A 23072-nucleotide genomic window follows, 5' to 3' on the forward strand; every position below is an offset into this window, starting at 1 on the left:
CATTCCAGTGTTTCACCACCCTCCTAGTGAAAAAGTTTTTCCTAATATCCAACCTAAACCTCCCCCACTGCAACTTGAGACCATTACTCCTTGTCGTGTCCTCTTCTACCACTGAGAATAGTCTAGAACCATCCTCTCTGGAACCACCTCTCAGGTAGTTGAAAGCAGCTATCAAATCCCCTCTCATTCTTCTCTTCTGCAGACTAAACAATCCCAGTTCCCTCAGCCTCTCCTCATAAGTCATTTGTTCCAGACCCCTAATCATTTTTGCTGCCCTTCGCTGGACTCTCTCCAATTTATCCACATCATTCTTGTAGTGTGGGGCCCAAAACTGGACACAGTACTCCAGATGAGGCCTCACCAATGTCGAATAGAGGGGGACGATCACGTCCCTCGATCTGCTCGCTATGCCCCTACTTATACATCCCAAAATGCCATTGGCCTTCTTGGCAACAAGGGCACACTGCTGACTCATATCCAGCTTCTTGTCCACTGTCACCCCTAGGTCCTTTTCCGCAGAACTGCTGCCTAGCCATTCGGTCCCTAGTCTGTAGCTGTGCATAGGGTTCTTCCGTCCTAAGTGCAGGACCCTGCACTTATCCTTATTGAACCTCATCAGATTCCTTTTGGCCCAATCCTCCAATTTGTCTAGGTCCCTCTATATCCTATCCCTGCCCTCCAGCGTATCTACACTCCTCCCAGTTTAGTATTATCCGCATATTTGCTGAGAGTGCAATCCACACCATCCTCCAGATCATTTATGAAGATATTGAACAAAACCGGCCCTAGGACTGACCCCTGGGGCACTCCACTTGACACCGGCTGCCAACTAGACACGGAGCCATTGATCACTACCCGTTGAGCCCAACAATCTAGCCAACTTTCTACCCACCTTATTATTCTTATTATTCATCCAGCCCATACTTCTTTAACTTGCTGACAAGAATACTGTGGGAGACCGTGTCAAAAGCTTTGCTAAAGTCAAGAAACAATACATCCACTGCTTTCCCTTCATCCACAGAACCAGTAATCTCATCATAGAAGGCGATTAGATTACTCAGGCATGACCTTCCCTTGGTGAATCCATGCTGACTGTTCCTGATCACTTTCCTCTCATGTAAGTGCTTCAGGATTGATTCTTTGAGGACCTGCTGCATGATTTTTCCAGGGACTGAGGTGAGGCTGACTGGCCTGTAGTTCCCAGGATCCTCTTTCTTCCCTTTTTTAAAGATTGGCACTACATTAGCCTTTTTCCAGTCATCCGGGACTTCCCCCGTTCGCCACGAGTTTTCAAAGATAATGGCCAATGGCTCTGCAATCACAGCCGCCAATTCCTTTTGCACTCTCGGATGCAACTCGTCTGGCCCCATGGACTTGTGCACGTCCAGCTTTTCTAAATAGTCCCTAACCACCTCTTTCTCCACAAAGGGCTGGCCATCTATTCCCCATGTTGTGATGCCCAGCGCAGCAGTCTGGGAGCTGACCTTGTTCGTGAAGACAGAGGCAAAAAAAGCATTGAGTACATTAGCTTTTTCCACATCCTCTGTCACTAGGTTGCCTCCCTCATTCATTAAGGGGCCCACACTTTCCTTGGCTTTCTTCTTGTTGCCAACATACCTGAAGAAACCCTTCTTGTTACTCTTGACATCTCTCGCTAGCTGCAGCTCCAGGTGCGATTTGGCCCTCCTGATTTCATTCCTACATGCCCGAGCAATATTTTTATACTCTTCCCTGGTCATTTGTCCAGTCTTCCACTTCTTGTAAGCTTCTTTTTTATGTTTAAGATCTGCTAGGATTTCACCGTTAAGCCAAGCTGGTCGCCTGCCATATTTACTATTCTTTCGACACATCGGGATGGTTTGTCCCTGTAACCTCAACAGGGATTCCTTGAAATACAGCCAGCTCTCCTGGACTCCTTTCCCCTTCATGTTAGTCCCCCAGGGGATCCTACCCAACCGTTCCCTGAGGGAGTCGAAGTCTGCTTTCCTGAAGTCCAGGGTCCGTATCCTGCTGCTTACCTTTCTTCCCTCTGTCAGGATCCTGAACTCAACCAACTCATGGTCACTGCCTCCCAGATTCCCATCCACTTTTTCTTCCCCCACTATTTCTTCCCGGTTTGTGAGCAGCAGGTCAAGAAAAGCTCCCCCCCTAGTTGGCTCCTCTAGCACTTGCACCAGGAAATTGTCCCCTACGCTTTCCAAAAACTTCCTGGATTATCTATGCACCGCTGTAGTGCTCTCCCAGCAGATATCAGGAAAATTAAAGTCACAGTGGGCACCCTTAAAAATTCAATATTTACTTCTCCATGGGTTATAAATGTGTTTAATACTGAGCCCCATTCTTCCCCTATGCTCACTTCTACAGTCACTCTCAGGGTAACTGAGAACAAAAACGGGCCCTCTAAGTCTAGGAAATATAGCTGTGGTGTAAAATACTGTGGTATGGGAAATGTTAGATGTTCGATGTCACTTTTTGCAGAGTACTAATATAACAACCTATACTACTCCCAACGGCACCAGTGGCACAGTTCACATTGGCTCCAGTGGGAGCAGGATCAAGACCGTACATTTCTAAACTAATAAATAAATGAGTAGCTACATTTGCATAGATCAGAAGTGTATAGATAAAGTATAACTCAATAAATAATTTAACAATTAATTAAAAAACCAACACTTAATTGCAGATGGTACAATTATATCTTATCTGTTAAAACCACAAGAAGGTAAATAATTAAATTTTAATTAAGTTCCATGCTAACCAAGTCTTAATTGCAAATAATAAATGCATAGAAAAGAGAATGAATTAATAAATTAATATCTTAGCCTGCTATAGATAAGTATATTAGTGCTGACAAAATAAGAAACAATTAACTAATATTTCAAAATGGTTAATTTAACTCCCAGTAGGAGTATAATTACTGTATCCACTGAAACAAACATTCTTGTTTATAACATAATGTAACTTTCCAAATTTCTCACTTTTCACCTAGATGTGAATAATATGACCTTCTTATTGGTCCATGGTCACTCGCAGGGAGTGCTGATACTTGTCAAAATCAAACGCAGGTTAATTAGCTGAGATCACAGAATGGAAAAAGGAGGTGTAGACAGACAAGTAATCCAGTGAATGAACACTGAAGGCCAAATTCTTCCTTCGTGTACAGCCATCGAGCTTCATTTAGCCCTTGGTGTCAATATTAAGTCAGGTAGGGAAATCTTTCAAAGCTTCTACAGAAGTCTTTAGGTATTTTTGGTGGAGAAGAATTTACATTCCTTTTCAAAGTATTGCTGTACTTCTTCACTTGGCCAAGTATTTTATTTTTTACACTTACTAGAGTTAAAAGGGAGAACCTTGGGTTATAAGGAAGTTACTGACATGATTCTATAATCACATATCCATGTAATGGGTAGATTTTATGTTCAAAGAAACTGACATTACAGAGCAAAGACACCAGGCTAACTACTACCTAGGAACCTTCCACACAGCAGCTAAGCACACAGCCAACAATCAGGTAAAAATATTATTTGTGCTGAAGGTTCTGTCCCATCAGATTTTAATCAATTACATGATATGCTTGTGTATCTAATATACATTAATTCAATTCTAATTCATTCAAGCAACTGAGCACCTACATAAAAATAGTTATTAAAGAAAACAGTAACAAGGGTCATAAGACACTCAAATGGAGCAAAAGTGTTGCACACTGTAGAAATATACATTTATTTAACACATTTTATAAGGCTAGCTAACATCTCTCCTTCAGTCACTCCATCTTAATCCCAATTCCTAATTGAGTTTGCATACATTAAAGATGATAAAATTAACCTCTGATTGACTGCATAATTTTTATTTATTTGGTGTGTAGGCAGATGTTACGGATGTGTGTTATAATTTGCAGGCCTCTGCAATTCTGTATAATCTCACACTCTGAATCAGCCCCTGGCATTCTATAGGAATGCCTCACAATTATCCAATCATCCTCCTTAATATTTTCTAAAATGCTGAAGATCCATCAACCTGCAATAAAGTTCTGAGGTTGCTCTCCATCTGCGTCTCAAACAGACATGCATTCTGTGAAACAAAATGGAGATGTTATTGATTTTACTTTGAGTGACAGACTATTGAATAACTAGGATACACAATGTGGTGCTCTACTCTGAGACCAGTCTGCAAATTTGCAGGGAAAAGAAAGAAAGAGCAAGGCAAACATGCCTTAAACCAATAACAGCTGATGACAAATTTGCTCAGGACTTTATTCTTACATTCTTTTGGGAGAAGATGGCACTCAAAGGGAATAATTCCAGCCAGACAAGATTTCTGAAGTGAAGCCCAACCACATAATAGATAAGTTAATGCAGAGAAACTAAAACTTTTCTCCATCTGCCTAGAAGCCAGTAGGTCCTGCTGAACTATTCAAACATTGGAAAGGACTAAAAAAAAAGCTGAATTCTCAGTTATACCTTGTAAATAAATGGGGAGCAGAGCTGGAGGGGATAGGCACAAAGAGCTATATGTGGGCTATCTGTTCCTTAGATCAGTTTTCAACTGGTCTTATACCAAGCATAGTTTATAGCAGCCCTGGGAGTGCTATGAACTATGCCAATTTGTAACAGTCCTCAAGAGGCCTGTCATAAATATAAAGGGAAGGGTAAACACCTTTAAAATCCCTCCTGGCCAGAGGAAAAACCCTTTAATCTGTAAAGGGTTAAGAAGCTAGGATAAACTCACTGGCACCTGACCAAAATGAACAATGAGGAGACAAGATACTTTCAAAAGCTGGGGGGAGGGAAAAACAAAGCCTCTCTCTCTGTCTGTGTGATGCTTTTGCCGGAAACTGAACAGGAATGGAGTCCTAGAACTTAGTAAGGATGCTAGAGATGCGTTAGATTCTGTTTTCTTTAAATGGCTGAGGAAATAAGCTGTGCTGAATGGAATACAGATTCCAGTTTTTGTGTCTTTTTGTAACTTAAAGTTTTGCCTAGAGGGATTCTCTATGTTTTGAATCTAATTACCCTGTAAGGTATTTACCATCCTGATTTTATAGAGGTGATTCTTTTACTTTTTTTTCTATTAAAATTCTTCTTTTAAGAATCTGATTGCTTTTTCATTGTTCTTAAGATCCAAGGGTTTGGGTCTGTGTTCACCTATGCAAATTGGTGAGGATTTTTATCAAAGCTTCCCCAGGAAAGGGGGTTTGGGGGGAAAGACGTTTCCAAACAGGCTCTTTCCTGGTTATATATCTGTTAGACGTTTGGTGGCGGCAGCGATAAAGTACAAGTGCAAAAGGTAAAATAATTGTACCTTGGGGAAGTTTTAACCTAAGCTGGTAAAAATAAGCTTAGGAAGGTTTCATGCAGGTCCCCACATCTGTACCCTAGAGTTCAGAGTGGGGAAGGAACCTTGACAAGGCCATTATGCTGACAGGGGTCACAAGAGCACAGCATGCTCAGGCCACACCCCCAATACCGCTGCAACACCAGCTGAGAAGAATCCTTCTCTGCTCAGTTAGGGTAGCTTTCTCTTCCTGTTGCATAGCCAGAAGTCTTTCGTATCCGTTTTTTCCTCACACACAAAATTAAAACTTGATTTTATAAAACATATTTAGAAGATGAAGAGCTATGAGATGGAGTTTTTGAAACATGGTCCTTAGAGTTAGACCAACACTGAGTGTGTTGGAAAACCCCACCCGTTAAAATAAGTACAATATAAATATTTGCAAAGCCAAAAAGTGAATGTTTGTATTTATTTGGAATTTTCAAAATGAAGCTATTAAAAAGAAAATACTGCTGACCAATGTTATCCATTTCGATAAGCTGCAGTGTACTTGCAATGCAAACTTTCAGCAAGGAAATGTTTACATCGTATTGGAAGCTATGAAGCTAAATGTCCACCAACACATTCCATTAAGTCATTGATCCAAGTGCTCTGGTACAATCCATGTGCTATATTAGGGGTATTAGGAACCAACAGAGTCACATTTCTATTATTCATTCAATCTTTGCAGCACTACAGACTGCCACTACAATCTACAAAGCACTTTTTTCTTTCTTCTGGTATGGTACAATGATGGTGTTTTGTGGAATTGTAGATTTTTTATAATTATGAAAAACAATCACAAAACAAGTGTTATAAGTATATTGTGCAACAGGTACACCTGACTGTCACTAAGACCTAAAATAGTGATTTGCGGGACAATTTCTATCACATCTGTTCAGGGACGGTAGCTAGTACGTCCAGGATCCTGTTGGTTGGGGCACAATCCATGGAGAATCCAGGGGGGACATAAAGCATAATTCACTCTACTGTGTGTGCACCTAACAAGTGACTACTGTCAATGATAGCCTGTGTTCTGGTCACATGGTAGCAATACTTGGGGATGTGGTGTTCTAGCCAGGTGGTAGACAGTTCCCATCCCAAGTGTTCTGCTGAGGTAGGGGTCCCATCCTGCTTCTTCAAGGATTGTAATGAGGTGCTCTACAACCTCTTCGCCTAGTAGAAATGGTAAGACTGAAATGTGTTTCATTTCTCTGGTTTTTGTTTTTTGGAGAGGATATTTTGGAGTTCAAGTGCTATATGTTTGTGTTTGCTTTGAAATTAAGGACCTCTGAAAATATTTGTCTAATTGCTCTTTGCTATCTAGCACTAAAGCCCTCTTTTTCAATACTTGGGTCATTATTTCTGATGCTGAAACCCTGGAGCACCTTATTTAAAAATAACACATTTATTCTTGGGGGGCAGGTGCGTGTTGCTGCAGAATTTTTTTTAAATATGTGTTTCAGAAAGGAGATACAGAAAGAGAGAGAAGAGGGGGAGACAAAGTGGTCTTATTCTCTCATACATTTACTCCTTCCTTTAATCCTACTCTCTGCCCCTACCTACTCATTTTTTTCTTTTCCACGTCCTTCTCATTTCAAGCCTGTCATATCACCTATTTTTTTAATTCTTCCCTGTGCCCTGAGACATCAGGGGCCTCAGAGCCAACTCTCACTAAACTCAGGAAACAGTCTTTGGCTCCAAAGTACATTGACTCTCACCCCAGATGTCTAGAGCCATTTTTACAGGTGTCTGAGAAGGAAACCTCCGAGTCTGACAAATTTAGCCACTTTGGCGTATCAGTTGTTGACTATTCACTATAGAAAAGTAATGTGATTCCATGTACTATTCATTCCTGTAGAAAAGACAAAACACCTGCTACACCACAAAAATGTTTCAAGTAGTAAAAGCTCAAGACCTTCATCCAAATGTCAATAACTGTGGCTGTTACTGCATAACTCCCTCAGGGAATGGATGGGTAGGATCCCCTGGGGGACTAACATGAAGGGGAAAGGAGTCCAGGAGAGCTGGCTGTATTTCAAGGAATCCCTGTTGAGGTTACAGGGACAAACCATCCCGATGTGTCGAAAGAATAGTAAATATGGCAGGCGACCAGCTTGGCTTAACGGTGAAATCCTAGCGGATCTTAAACATAAAAAAGAAGCTTACAAGAAGTGGAAGACTGGACAAATGACCAGGGAAGAGTATAAAAATATTGCTCGGGCATGTAGGAATGAAATCAGGAGGGCCAAATCGCACCTGGAGCTGCAGCTAGCAAGAGATGTCAAGAGTAACAAGAAGGGTTTCTTCAGATATGTTGGCAACAAGAAGAAAGCCAAGGAAAGTGTGGGCCCCTTAATGAATGAGGGAGGCAACCTAGTGACAGAGGATGTGGAAAAAGCTAATATACTCAATGCTTTTTTTGCCTCTGTCTTCACGAACAAGGTCAGCTCCCAGACTGCTGCGCTGGGCATCACAACATGGGGAATAGATGGCCAGCCCTTTGTGGAGAAAGAGGTGGTTAGGGACTATTTAGAAAAGCTGGACGTGCACAAGTCCATGGGGCCAGACAAGTTGCATCCGAGAGTGCAAAGGAATTGGCGGCTGTGATTGCAGAGCCATTGGCCATTATCTTTGAAAACTCGTGGCGAACGGGGGAAGTCCCGGATGACTGGAAAAAGGCTAATGTAGTGCCAATCTTTAAAAAGGGGAAGAAAGAGGATCCTGGGAACTACAGGCCAGTCAGCCTCACCTCAGTCCCTGGAAAAATCATGCAGCAGGTCCTCAAAGAATCAATTCTGAAGCACTTACATGAGATGAAAGTGATCAGGAACAGTCAGCATGGATTCACCAAGGGAAGGTCATGCCTGACTAATCTAATTGCCTTCTATGATGAGATTACTTGTTCTGTGGATGAAGGGAAAGCAGTGGATGTATTGTTTCTTGACTTTAGCAAAGCTTTTGACACGGTCTCCCACAGTATTTTTGTCAGCAAGTTAAAGAAGTATGGGCTGGATGAATGCACTATAAGGTGGGTAGAAAGTTGGCTAGATTGTTGGGCTCAACGGGTAGTGATCAATGGCTCCATGTCTAGTTGGCAGCCGGTGTCAAGTGCAGTGCCCCAGGGGTCGGTCCTGGGGCCGGTTTTGTTCAATATCTTCATAAATGATCTGGAGGATGGTGTGGATTGCACTCTCAGAAAATTTGCAGATGATACTAAACTGGGAGGAGTGGTAGATATGCTGGAGGGCAGGGATAGGATACAGAGGGACCTAGACAAATTGGAGGATTGGGCCAAAAGAAATCTGATGAGGTTCAATAAGGATACGTGCAGGGTCCTGCACTTAGGATGGAAGAACCCTATGCACAGCTACAGACTAGGGACCGAATGGCTAGGCAGCAGTTCTGCAGAAAAGGACCTAGGGGTGACAGTGGACGAGAAGCTGGATATGAGTCAGCAGTGTGCCCTTGTTGTCAAGAAGGCCAAAGGCATTTTGGGATGTATAAGTAGGGGCATAGCGAGCAGATCGAGGCATGTGATCGTCCCCCTCTATTCGACATTGGTGAGGCCTCATCTGGAGTAGTGTGTCCAGTTTGGGGCCCCACACTACAAGAAGGATGTGGAAAAATTGGAGAGAGTCCAGCGAAGGGCAACAAAAATGATTAGGGGTCTGGAACACATGACTTATGAGGAGAGGCTGAGGGAAGTGGGATTGTTTAGTCTGCGGAAGAGAAGAATGAGGGGGGATTTGATAGCTGCTTTCAACTACCTGAGAGGTAGTTCCAGAGAGGATGGTTCTAGACTATTCTCAGTGGTGGAAGAGGACAGGACAAGGAGTAATGGTCTCAAGTTGCAGTGGGGGAGGTTTAGGTTGGATATTAGGAAAATCTTTTTCACTAGGAGGGTGGTGAGACACTGGAATTCGTTACCTAGGGAGGTGGTAGAATCTCCTTCCTTAGAAGTTTTTAAGGTCAGGCTTGACAAAGCCCTGGCTGGGATGATTTAATTGGGGATTGGTCCTGCTTTGAGCAGGGGGTTGGACTAGATGACCTCCTGAGGTCCCTTCCAACCCTGATATTCTATGATTCTATGATTTTATGATAAAATGAATACTCCTCTGAACAACTAACAAATAATGTGAGTTTTGTTAAAGAAATATATTCCATGGTATTAGTTGAGTATAAAGTCCAAGTCTTCACTTCTTCAGAATGTACGTCAACAGTTTAAAAAATAATATTTAAACAAAGCTCCACCATTAGTTTTTAAACAGTATTCTAATCACCTCTATCAGATTGATAATGAACTGAAACGAAAGGAATGTCAGCATTACAAAATACTGTATGGCGATCCCTTTGGCTCTAGCAACTGTGAAATATGTCAATGTTCTGAAAAGTTTACTTTACATTTGCAATTAATATAATTATTTTATTTAGGAGCCTAAATCTAAACTATCTCAGGAATTTCTAAGGTGCCTACCTTGGTAATAACTATGTCCCTAGCTCAGCAAAGCATTTAACCACATGCTTAATTTTAAGCACATGCCTAGGTTTTCTGCTGAATAGGGATGGGATTACTCTCAGAACGTGTCCATATGGAGACAGTACAGAGCAAGCCTGGGGGTATATTTACAGCTGACTAGCACACCAAGCAGTAAGTCACCATGTGGACGCTGCTGCTGTGTGGCAAGCTACGGCACTTTACATTCACATCCTAGCTTGCCACACACTAATTGGCAGGTCTACACTAGAAGTGCTACATTGGCGCAGCTGCACCGATGTGTGTGTGTCTGGTGAAGACTGATGCAGCTCTGCCAACGTAGTGTCTCCTGCCAACATAGCACTGGTGTGGACAGTGCTTAGGCCGCTGTAACTTGCGTCGCTCATGGGGGTGTCTTTTTCACACACCTGAGCAATGTACGTTAGATTGATTTAAGCAATAGTGTAGACCTGCCTTAAGCCTCCATGTGGACAAGCCCTCAGACTTAAAGTTCAGCGTGTCCGTAGGTGTTTTGAATCCAGGCCTAAGTGCCAAGATTTTACATACCTGGACATAATTAAAGGGACAGTGATTCCCACCCTCTCCTTAGAGGCCTACCAAATGTTAAGGGATTTCCATTGGATGACTGATAACAGGATTTTGATGCTAGTGTGAGGATCACACTTTTGACTTACTCTTAGTGAATCTGTTTGGGATGTACACTGAGCAGGTAAAAGTGTGACATTCCACTAAGGACATTCTGGTTAATTTCTCCTGGGGAGAAAGGAGGAGGAGGATAGCATAGCAATAAGTGAGCAGAGGAGAAGGGAAAAGAAGGAAGAAAGGAAGCAGCAAGAAGAAGGGGAAAGGAGGAGATGAAGAAAGGTGTGGCAAATCCCCTCACTTATCGTCAGGATTCCATACCACTATCACATTCAAATGCTTCTCTTGGCCTCTCTTCATCTTTTCTTTTCAGTTTGAATTAGGGGCCAGATATGGCAATAGATAAAGTATATAGCTACCTTCTGCAACAGATTATGGAAGGTATATATGCAAGTATGTTGTACTGAATCCAGGATAACAAAGCTAGAAACTATGGGTCAAACTCGCCCATAATGCATAAGCAGGTACAGCTCTCTTGACTTGTGCCCTTGTTGCCAAGAAGGCTAACGGCATTTTGGGCTATATAAGTAGGAGTACTGCCAGCAGATCAAGGGACGTGATCATTCCCCTCTATTCAGCATTGGTGAGGCCTCATCTAGAGTACTGTGTTCACTTTGGGGCCCCACACTACAAGAAGGATGTGGAAAAATTGAAGTGCGTCCAGCGGAGGGCAACCAAAATGGTTAGGGGACTGGAACACATGACTTATGAGGAGAGGCTGAGGGAACTGGGATTGTTTAGCCTGCAGAAGAGAAGAATAAGGGGGGGATTTGATAGCTGCTTTCAACTACCTGAAAGGGGGTTCCAAAGAGGATGGCTCTAGACTGTTCTCAATGGTAGCAGATGACAGAACGAGGAGTAATGGTCTCAAGTTGCAGTGGGGGAGGTTTAGGTTGGATATTAGGAAAAACTTTTTTACTAAGAGGGTGGTGAAGCACTGGAATGCGTTACCTAGGGACGTGGTGGAATCTCCTTCCTTAGAGGTGTTTAAGGTCAGGCTTGACAAAGCCCTGGCTGGGGTGATGTAATTGGGGATGGGTCCCGCTTTGAGCAGGGGGTGGGACTAGATGACCTTCTGGGGTCCCTTCCAACCCGGAGATTCTCTGATTCTAAGACTAGTGAGGCAACATTTCTTCACCATGATTCTATGATTTCACTCAAGGTACATCCACGTACGCTGCCAGTACATTGAGCTGTTTTTCCTTCACACACAAGATTTCCTTAACATGTTCTTGGATCTGTGCTGTCCTAAGAGAATGTTTTATGTCACTCTTTATTTTTATATCTGCATGCAAGCACTTGCCTTTAGAAATACTGGAGTAAAAACAGAACTTTGATAAATTTGATCAATATATCACCTGAGTTATGAAGGAGATGATGTCAGAAAGTTCAGGTGAACAGAAAATATATAGGCAAATATTGTATTTATGTATATTAAGCGTCTTTTGCTGTAATCACACATGCATACAGTTTGTCACCTGCAGAAGTGTTTGCAAGGCCACTGACCTCGCAAAGGCTCTCAATTGGACTAATTGGGTCTGCTTATTCATATCCCTTTGCAGAAGCAGGGCCTAAATCACTTCAAATTTATCTTTCCAAGAGGTAGTTTATAAATCTCCAAGTCATTATTCTTCCCATAAAAGTACTACAACGGTAACAGCTCTGCAAGTGAATGTTCAGCTAAAGAAAGAAAAACTGTTTCCACTATTTCTAGCCTTATTAGCTTAGACTAAAACCTTATTTATTTAAATTTTATGTTTACAAACTCCAAATTTGAGGTCTTAAACTTTAAGGCCCATTTAAAGAGAATGATATAGTAGGATGTATTTAATTACAATTTCTGATAAACATTTGTTTACTAGATATTGTAAATACAAACAGAGATTACTTTAAGTTTTGTATTAAAGGACACTCTTGAAGAGACCCCAGATACAAACTCTCTCCTCCCCCACCCCACACACAAAATTAAAACCATATCTTTAAAATGCATCTCTAGTATAAAAAAAGATTAACAGCCTCTGAAACAAGGCAGCAATTATCTAAAATTGTAAGGACAAATGAATGGCAGTTAATCTGAGAATTGCCTTTTTGCTGCCAATGGTTGGCAGTCTGTTACTAATGTATGTTGGGGTTGCCGAGACCCTGGGACAATGGGCAATTCTTATACATTCACATACACAATAACATCACAAAAGGGGGAGTAGCCACTCTGCAGCATGCTGCCCCTTCTCATTAGCTGGCAGAAGTCCCTCTGCAGGGACACATGCTCATTTGGGGATTTGTGGGGTTGAGGTGTCAGAGTGAATGGGGAGCCGTGAAGCAGCTGCTATCCGGAGCATGTTTCCTCGGAGTCTAGCACATCTACAAGAGGCCATCCAGCCGCAATATACTGTTGGCATGACCAGCCTTCATGACTTCTATCCCACCCTACTCAGGAAGAGGTAGTGCACAGCTGCAATGGGGAAGCTAATGACAGAACAGCTCCTGAGGGAGTCATGGTGCCAGGAAGGACTTACGGAACAGCTTAGAAGAAAAATCTGCTTTGAAGGAAAGATTGGGTTCCACAGGATTTTGATCAGATTTCATTGTGGATGTCTGGGCTCTACTGAGTTGCCAGGTTGCTCACTTAATGGGAGGTTGTGTGGCTCAATTTTTTTAGGTTTCAGAGTAGCAGCCGTGTTAGTCTGTATTCGCAAAAAGAAAAGGAGGACTTGTGGCACCTTAGAGACTAACCAATTTATTAGAGCATAAGCTTTCGTGAGCTACAGCTCACTTCCTCAGATGCATATCGTGGAAACTGCAGCAGGCTTTATATGTATTGTTTCATATTCTCTGTGTATATATAAAGCCTGCTGCAGTTTCCACGATATGCATCTGAGGAAGTGAGCTGTAGCTCACGAAAGCTTATGCTCTAATAAATTGGTTAGTCTCTAAGGTGCCACAAGTCCTCCTTTTCAATTTTTTTAGAAGATACAAAAAACAGATCTCGATTAGGATTCAGAGTTTCACGTGTTCAGATTCACCAGCAGGTCTGGTTTCAGTTACATCTTCTAAAAACTCGGGGAGCCCAAGTGAAAAAATGTAAAGGGCATCGATTGCAAAGATTGGTAACACACTTCCAATTCTGTGGCAGAAAGTGTCGAATACTCCACCAGTACCCTCAGTGCAGCCACAGCAAAGAGAGATGACAAAATGATTAAATAAGCCAGAAAAATTTAGACGACATATTTCACAAAATGTGAACATAAGCAAACATTTGCAATGGTGTTTCAATATTACACTAATTAAACCTTAGTTCTGACAGTTTGCAGACGCATTTTAATTTAATGTGACTCACACATGAATTCAACCTTTGCCATACACTAAAAGCAAAAAAAGTTACATGAAACAACCACACAATCTGTTCCTCCAAAGAAATGTCTGGGCTAGACGGTTGGCAATGAAACAGCGGATTGAATTTAGAGCTAAAGGGCAACACTGTGAAGGTGAACTCACAGCCTTCAACTCTCCGTTGACTAAAAGCTGCACATGTTGCTAAAATGATATGTGCTATCCCTGGGGCTAAGTTCACTGCCATCCACAAGAAAGCTGCTGGAAAAATATTTTAATCTTTAGAAAGCATTTATTTCTAGTGAACAGCACATTGATGCCCCTCGAGTGGTCCGAATTCATAAAGTTCAAGGTCACTTCCCTCCTCACAAATTAACCAATTTAGTTCCTTCTCCAAACAAAACTGAATCATTTTAATTTCATACATAGACACTCAAATAAATCACCCTGCCATCTGAGATTCTCTAGCACTTAGGGCAAATGCATTTGCTAGGACCAAAAAAGTTAACAACAGTGATACTTCATTTTCTCTATTACCCCCCAAAACCTCGGAATCTTCCTCTCTCAAGTTATTTATTCCACAGCAACACTGCTGCGGTCTCATTTCAAATGTTTAGTAAAACCCACATTCACCCAAGGTAATATTCCATGTCACTGGTATGACAGAAACATAAACTGACCTTCATGAGGTGTTGATTTATCCATTTTGTGAAGGTTTTCTTTTGTACTTTGTCCCGTTCATCTGGGGAAGGAAAAAGGAAAAAAAGAGTTTTCATTAAAATAACATAGCACTGCAAAAGGTTCCGCATGGCTGATTTTATTAATATTTATAAATAAACACTCCAGTAATGTTAGAACAGAGAAACAATCTTTGAGACAGATACATGAACTAATTTAAGTGGCACTATATATAACAGCAGTATTTTTGTGTACAAATGTTCTTACAATATCTCATTTTAATACAAAATATTTGGTTAGGCCAAGTCAAGTTAAAGCTTTTTGTATGCAAAATATCAGGTCTCCTCTACAGTAAAATCAGCATGTCTCCTTCTGTTCTTAGTAATATTATCAGGAAGATCACTCCCCAGAACAAAGACTTTGGCCTTCCCTTCTCAAGGTTCCACTAAAGGGATTGAGGTGCACTTAAGAGTCATGACCACTTGCGGTAGGTCCTGTAAAATCTAATTAATCATTAAACCATTTACCAACAGAAAGACTACTGAGTAGTTATTTGACAACAAAATACTTTTTGATCATGGGACCCTCCTGTTCCAATATGCAGGGGTGTGAGGCGCTTTCATTTAAAGGTTGTATAGTCTTGAATTCTTCCATCCCTAAATGCAGGCATGGATTTCACTACACTAGCATGATGCTCCAGCTGCCAGTACTTTCTTAGGTGGGAGCTGTTAGTATTAGCAGATTTCCCCAAAAGACTGAGGCAACAGGACAGAAGCAACAGAATAAAACAGTAAGATTTTATCCCATCTACAGATGGAAAGCATGAACAGGCACTCCAAATGGTCACATTAAAGAATCAGGATCTTTCATTTTGGGCTACTGTCATAAATATAAAGGGAAGGGTAAACCCCTTTGAAATCCCTCCTGGCCAGGGGAAAGCTCCTCTCACCTGTAAAGGGTTAAGAAGCTAAAGGTAACCTCGCTGGCACCTGACCAAAATGACCAATGAGGAGACAAGATACTTTCAAAAGCTGGGAGGAGGGAGAGAAACAAAGGGTCTGGGTCTGTCTGTATGCTGCTCTTGCCAGGGACAGAACAGGAATGGAGTCTTAGAACTTTTAGTAAGTAATCTAGCTAGGTATGTGTTAGATTATGATTTCTTTAAATGGCTGAGAAAAGAATTGTGCTGAATAGAATAACTATTTCTGTCTGTGTATCTTTTTTGTAACTTAAGGTTTTGCCTAGAGGGGTTCTCTATGCTTTTGAATCTAATTACCCTGTAAGATATCTACCATCCTGATTTTACAGGGGGGATTTCTTTATTTCTATTTACTTCTATTTTTTTATTAAAAGTCTTCTTGTAAAAAACTGAATGCTTTTTCATTGTTCTCAGATCCAAGGGTTTGGGTCTGTGGTCACCTATGCAAATTGGTGAGGCTTTTTATCCAACATTTCCCAGGAAAGGGGGGGTGCAAGTGTTGGGAGGATTGTTCATTGTTCTTAAGATCCAAGGGTCTGGGTCTGTAGTCACCTAGGCAAATTGGTGAGGCTTTTTACCAAACCTTGTCCAGGAAGTGGGGTGCAAGGTTTTGGGAAGTATTTTGGGGGGAAGGACGCGTCCAAACAGCTCTTCCCCAGTAACCAGTATTAGTTTGGTGGTGGTAGCGGCCAGTCCAAGGACAACGGGGGGAATATTTTGTACCTTGGGGAAGTTTTGACCTAAGCTGGTAAAGATAAGCTTAGGAGGTTTTTTTCATGCAGGTCCCCACATCTGTACCCTAGAGTTCAGAGTGGGGGAGGAACCTTGACAGCTACAAAGGAAAAGAGGTATGTGGTTGGTGAGGGGGGTTCCTAAAAAGATAGATAGCAAAAACAAACTGTTCAAATCTCACTTTAATGTTTGCTCCCTTTCACATCACTGATCAGAACAGATTTCCTACATCTATGCACAAAGAGCAAGATAAGGTTTCCCACCTCAATCACTGACTTTACCGACCAATACAAAATAGAACTAAAATCCAAGCAGAAATCTAATATGAACTGCAGACTCAAACATACTGTGTAATCACTAGACAACACTATTCTGGCCTGAGCAGGCCTGCAAAATGGAGGCGGGTGCCAGGAGCCACTACCTCTTTTTTCAGCCCGTGAATAAGGTAAGGACACAGTTGTTACCCTTGTTATAACTTTTGGGCGGTGGCTTTCCTCTTGCAAAAGGTGGGTGAAGTAGTGAAGCTGACTTCTCATGCACCAATCACTGGAGCTGGCCTACCATGGGAGAGCAGGCTGCACAGAAGATATGCTCCAGCTGGACTTTCCCTTAGTGTAAATTGGCTCTACGCCATATCCTATTCAGAGCCTGACATGATCTGATTTTACCTTTGCTAGTGTAAATCTACACTGACTTCAACTGGCCATAAAACAATATGCAGAGCTGACTTAATTTTAATTACGTGATCTGAGATTTTAGATCATTGGCTTGATTTTCAAAGGAGCTGGGCACCTTTAGTTCCCATTGACATCAGTGGGATTTGTGGGTGCTCAGCAACTCTGAAAAGAAAGCCACATATTAATAAATAACAAGCATAACCAATGTATACACTGATGATGATCTGTATATTGTGCTTAGAAGGAAATAAAATGTATATGTACAGCAGGATCTCTCTCTTTTTACCCTGAAAATAATAAACTATAGAACTGAAAAACAAGGAATCAGATATGTTTAGTTTCACCACAGCTCAGACCTTGACTTGTAAATTATCACCTCTGTTATCTTCTAGTCTAGGGAAAGTGAATCCTGTCTGGAAATTAGGAGACCTGAATTCTACTTCTTACCGATAACGTGATTTTCAGAAAGTCATTTTCCTGTGTGTGCATCAGGGTCAGGTTATACCAGGAATCATAATACTTAGCCACCTTTATAAAGCATTTTGGGATCTTCACGTGAAAGGCGCTATGTACATAGCAAATGTTCTTATTCATTACAGCAAATGCTGCTCATAATGTCTTGCCTAATGAGAGGGCCCACCCAGGAGTTGGGTGTCTTGGCAGTAAGCGGGATGAAGAAATCCTTCTCCACATACCAAAGACTGTAGAGCTGTCCTGCAACCACTAGTCTAGCCTCAGAGCGAATGTATCCTTCACAGCCATAATGTGAGGTCAATGGCCAATAGATCTGTTCAGGGTGGATCCATCAGCCCCATCCACAATCCAACACAGCAGGGGGGGTCCCATGAAGCAGGAGCTTCATGGTGGACAGGAATGCATACCACCTGTGCAAGCTTCAGAGATTCTCTCCCTTGAGCCCCCTGTACAATGGAACTGCCGCTTATTCACTGATTTGGGACCATTCATAGTGTGTTTGAGGGTGTGAAGCAGAGAGGCCGATATCAGAGCACGGTTTGTTCCTCAGCCACTGTCATGACCAAGAGGGCTAATGAGAGTCTTTATGATTCTGACAGTCTAAGGCACCAGAACTGACATATAAGCACTTAAGTAACATCTGAAAACAAAGCATTCCACTTGGACAACAGCAACCCAGAGAATGAAACATTCTGAGTGTTGAAACAGACACTGTTAAATGTAGGTGATTATGGTGGGGATTGAAATGTAATGTGGATATATGGTATATAGGTAAAGTTCATACAAAGCTCTCAAGCTTTCCAGACCCTGATGTGCACACAACACGGGCCCCCAAGATGTGTGACGAAAGTAAGGAGCACAACACACAGTATTTGAGGGAAAAACCTTGGCAAATTAATTGGTCTCTTTCCCACATATAAAGTTTTTTTATAACCTTCATTTAGCGATTCAGCATTCCTGGTGTCAGTAATTTACCATAATAAGCAAGAAGCCCTGGTTTGGTAAATGTAGAGTATAAAAAACTGCATGACTCAGAAATGATACAAAATCAGAAATATTAACAGTTTTAACTATTTTGTTATGGATAGCTATTTAAAATTAACATGAGTTGTCCAGATTACACGATTTAATATTCCAGCTCCCAGGTTAAAGACGTGTCTTTGTTTTGGTTTGCATGAACCAGTTATGACTACAACAAAAGTTTGTATTTTAGGACAATGCTACCATCACAACAATATGACAAAAAAAAGTACTTTGTTCCTTGTTACAATCTGTACTGCCTGTTAATTTTAAGTCTATTTTAAATATTAAAACATGTAAAAGACTGCTGCCTATAATATATACTCCTTAGGAAACTGTTTAATTAAGGGACAATTTTGTGTACCAATGCATTGTCAATTCAGCTATGATGAACACAAAAATGTGGTGTGATAGAAAACTGTCAGCTGTTAAAGACATGAAAAAGATAGAGGCAAACAACTGTAATTTAGCTTTGGTAAAGGCCAACCTCTTCAGAAATGCATTTAACTTACCTGATCTCAAAACAAAACATAGCAAACTAGGCATACTGTATGCAATGATTAAAGACTATGACAACTTTAAACACTGTGGTACAAATATAAAATTCAGAAATGAAATTAAACCTGCTGTATGAAAGTCTCTAAAGAGTGATAGCACTTGCTCTTTCATGATTTCTGATAAATTTTGCAGAGTGTAACAGCTCTGCTATGCTACCTAATGCAGGTCTTATAACTTTCCTTTCCAAAGCAAACATAGTACTATAAGTCTGGAAAATGCAAACCATCATATATACTGTACTACTAACCCATACAGCACATTAGTTCCAACAGTTTTGTATTCCATTCCTCCCCATGTTTAAAGAGCTGTCCCATCATTCTTTAGGAAAACTTGCAGATAAGTTCCTGAAACTTCACTTTCAAACGTCAAAGGGTTTCTGTATTTTCTTTGCAGGAAAGAGAAGTCAGAGCGACGACTGAAGCTACTCCTGGCAGACGGAAACATAGCAACTCCCCTTTTTTAAACAAACATAGCAAACATCCGTCCTGACTGCTGTTAGAGCAGGCAGAATACTAGCCCTATGAATTTCATTCATAAGAAAATTAAATATATTACATTAAATATATTTTTCTTATTTTAACTTTAAATTTGTAATTACAAATGAGAGTTCAGTTTGCAAGCTCTTCAAAGCAGGGTCTGTGTCTTCCTGTACATATGAACAGTACCTAGCCACTTGTGGAAACTACTATAATATAGATAAATAAATAATAATTCATTAAATTAAACTGAGTTTCTACAAATTCACCAGTTCTAGTGGACAGACTTTTCCGTGTCCCCCCAATAACCAGGCATATAGATCCACAGCACCGGATGAGTTTCTATGCCTGAAAGGCTCCTCAGTTTCTCTCTCCACAAATTCCAGGAAAAATTTCTATAGAATGATCCATCCAACATCCACCTTAACTATCCCAAGCTACAATATACTAGCATTTTGCATAGATTTCACATCAGGAGATCTGTAAAAACCACAGATTTTGCAGTTAAGATGCATCTGATCATCAAATCCACTAATCAATGCAGATAAACTCAAAGGGCCAGATCCCTTAGTTTGTTCATAAACAAACTAGGGAAACAGAACCTAGATGGAGCTACAATAAGGAGGGTGCAAAACTGGTTGGAAAAGCATTCTGAGAGAGTAGTTATCAGTGGTTCTTAATCAAGCTGGAAGGGCATATGAAGTGGGGTCCTGCAGGGATCAGTTCTGGGTCTGGTTCTGTTCAATACCTTCATCAATGATTTAGATAATGGCACAGAGAGTACACTTATAAAGTTTGCAGATGATACCAAGCTGGAAAGGGTTGCAAGTGCTTTGGAGGATAGGACTCAAATTCAAAATGATCTGGACAAACTGGAGAAATGGTCTGAAGTAAACAGGATGAAATTCAATGAGGACAAATGCAAAGTACTCCACTTAGGAAGGAACAATTAGTTGCACACATACAAAATGGGAAATGACTGCCTAGGAAGGCGTACTGCAGAAAGGGATGTGGGGGTCATAGTGGATCACAAGCTAAATATGAGTCAACTGTGTAACACTGTTGCAAAAAAAGTAAACATCATTCTGGGGTGTATTAGCCGGAGTGTTGTAAGCCAGACACAAGAAGTAATTCTTCTGCTCTATTCCACTCTCATAAGGGTTCAGCTCAAGTATTGTGTCCACTTCTGGGCACCACATTTCAGGAAAGATGTGGACAAACTGGAGTAAGTCCAGAGAAGAGCAACAAAAATTATTAAAGGTCTAGAAAACATGATCTATAAAGGAAGATTGAAAAATGTGGGTTTGTTTAGTCTGGAGAAGAGAAGGTTGAGAGGGGACATGATAACAGTTTTCGAGTACATAAAAAATTGTTCTGAGGAGGAGGGAGAAAAATTGTTCTCATTAACCTCTGAGGACAGGACAAGAAGCAGTGGGCTTAAATTGCAGCAAGGGCAGTTTAGGTTGGACATTAGGAAAAATATCCAGTCAGGGTGGTTAACCACTGGAATAAATAGCCTAGGGAGGTTGTGGAATCTCCATCATTGGAGATTTTTAAGAGCATGTTAGTCAAATATCTGTCAGAGATGGTCTAGAGAATACTTAGTCCTGCCATGAGTGCAGGGGACTGGACTAGATGACCTCTCGAAATCTTTCCCAATCCTATGATTCTATGACTCTATCCCCAGGTACACCAGTGCAGCTTTCTGCCATCTCTCTGCTCCATTCCAACTGTCACGGGAGCGGCCTAGAACTTAAACAGCCACTGCTGAAAGTTAGAACAACTTCCCAAGAAGCTATCCCACAAGCAAGGATCACCCCCACCTGACACTTCCCAGAATATCCCTGATGCCAGCATAGGGAGAAACAGCTGAGGATTCCGCTATGTGTTAAGACAAGGCAGTAGTGTAAAGGGCTTACCAGAAATCAAGTATCTGACCCTAAATTAATATTCTGTATGAGAAACACGGTGGGAGAGCTGCAGAACCGAACTAATTGGCAAGGCATAAAATATCACAGCACTCTGTACTCTTTCCCAGTCACATCCAAGAATGCATCCACAATGAGACCCATAGGGTCTGCTATAGAAAAAGACCAAATTTCCCTCTCAGAGGAAGATTCTGAGTTAATCCAGGAGGTAGCTTTTCTTAAGATATAACATATTCAGCATGCCGGGCCAAGCTTTCTGGCAGGCTGTGATAATTTATCCACTGAGCTTTTAATGATAGGCCAAATAACAAACTGACCCAGAATCTGAGGCAACCTGGACAACAGCTTGAAAGAGTTGGACAGAGGGTTTGTGAACCAGGTCTGATCAGGGTAAATAAGTATGATCAGTCTTAGATTTTCTAGAGACTTTGTAATTAGGAAGTGAGAAAGGCATAGCTAAAAAGTGCCCCTAATCTCTATTTTTCAACACTGACTAAAGACTTTCTCTACCTCTTTCTTCATTCTACTGATGAAGAGAGATTGAAAGTCAGTGTACCCCCACCAGTCACAGATCTGCAAACAAAACCCAATCACTTCCGTGACAACCATTCTGCTGCTGTACGGATTTCTTCTCACCTGTAAGAATGCTCAGATTGAGAACAGGAGCTTCTGCATTCATCCAAGTGATGTAAAGAGCTCTGATTCCCCTTTCTCCCTTACTTGTGTATGACATCACCCATTTTTTCTGCATATACAACCTTAATTTCTAATTACATATATATACACATAGATACACAAAAATATTAAAAGAACATTATTAACGTTGCAAATTCAAGCACTCAGAAGCTAGGAAATTCCAGAATTAACATTGCCTGTGCAAGGGGCATAGGACCCCCTGCCTCGTTCAGGGCTCTGCTCTGAAGACAGAATTATTAATTTCCGCATAGATTTTTCTAGGGTGCTCATCACTGTAGTATCTGAATGCTTCACAAACATTAATTTATCTTCACAACACTCCTGAGTGGTGAGGAGGTATTGTTACCCAGTTTTACAGGTAGGGAGCTAAAGTACAAAGAGATTACAGTCAAAAGTATCCACTCTTTTGGGGTGCCCAATTTGAGATACCTACCACCTGATATTTCTGAATATTTCTCATTATTTATCAATTTATACTTTCAAAGCACAGCTCTCATTGACTTCAACAGCAGCTGTGAATGCTCAGCAGTTCTTCAAATCAGACCTCAGAGTATCAACCTGGGCACCAGAAAATGAGGAACACAAAATTAGTGACCACCTGTGAAAAGTTTGGTTTAAGTGATTTGATTAGCATTACTCAGGAACTCCATGGCAGAACCGGGGTAGAATCCAATTCTCCATAGCAGCATTCAATGGCCTTAACCTTGATGTATTAGAGGATGGTCCTGGTTGGTGCCACCAGACTTGGAGACCTCTTTGACCGCAATCGGAGGGACTAGGTGGACCCTGTTGCGTTTGACCAATGCATGGGGCTGCCTATCCTGCATGTCACCTGTCATGTGCTCCAGGAGGTGAGGGCAGCCTTGCTTCTTACTTCTCTTGCCTTCCATGAGTGAGTCCTGTTGGACGAGGCTCTTCACCCACCCCCATCCTTGGAGCTCATAATCTGGCACTTGCCTGAGTTGGCTGAGCGACATCCATCCAGTCTGCCTCCAAAATGACCCTAGAGAGCATCTGTATATTTGTGCTTCATACAATCCACTTCCTTGCCATTGTTCCTTCCCCAACACT

The 23072-nt window shown here is 41.4% G+C and overlaps 1 protein-coding gene across 1 annotated transcript in view; it reads right to left on the reverse strand.

Moving 5' to 3' along the window:
• DST (dystonin) overlaps positions 1-23072 on the reverse strand; it is a 473375-nt gene that overhangs the window by 282835 nt on the left and 167468 nt on the right. The window contains exon 5 of the mRNA XM_084622757.1: positions 14464-14525. Coding sequence (XP_084478883.1) covers positions 14464-14525 — 62 coding nt within the window. The remainder of the gene's footprint in view (positions 1-14463; positions 14526-23072) is intronic.

The sequence above is a fragment of the Lepidochelys olivacea genome (assembly GCF_965140295.1).
Source record: "Lepidochelys olivacea isolate rLepOli2 genome assembly, chromosome: 3".
NCBI lineage: Eukaryota > Metazoa > Chordata > Testudines > Cheloniidae > Lepidochelys > Lepidochelys olivacea.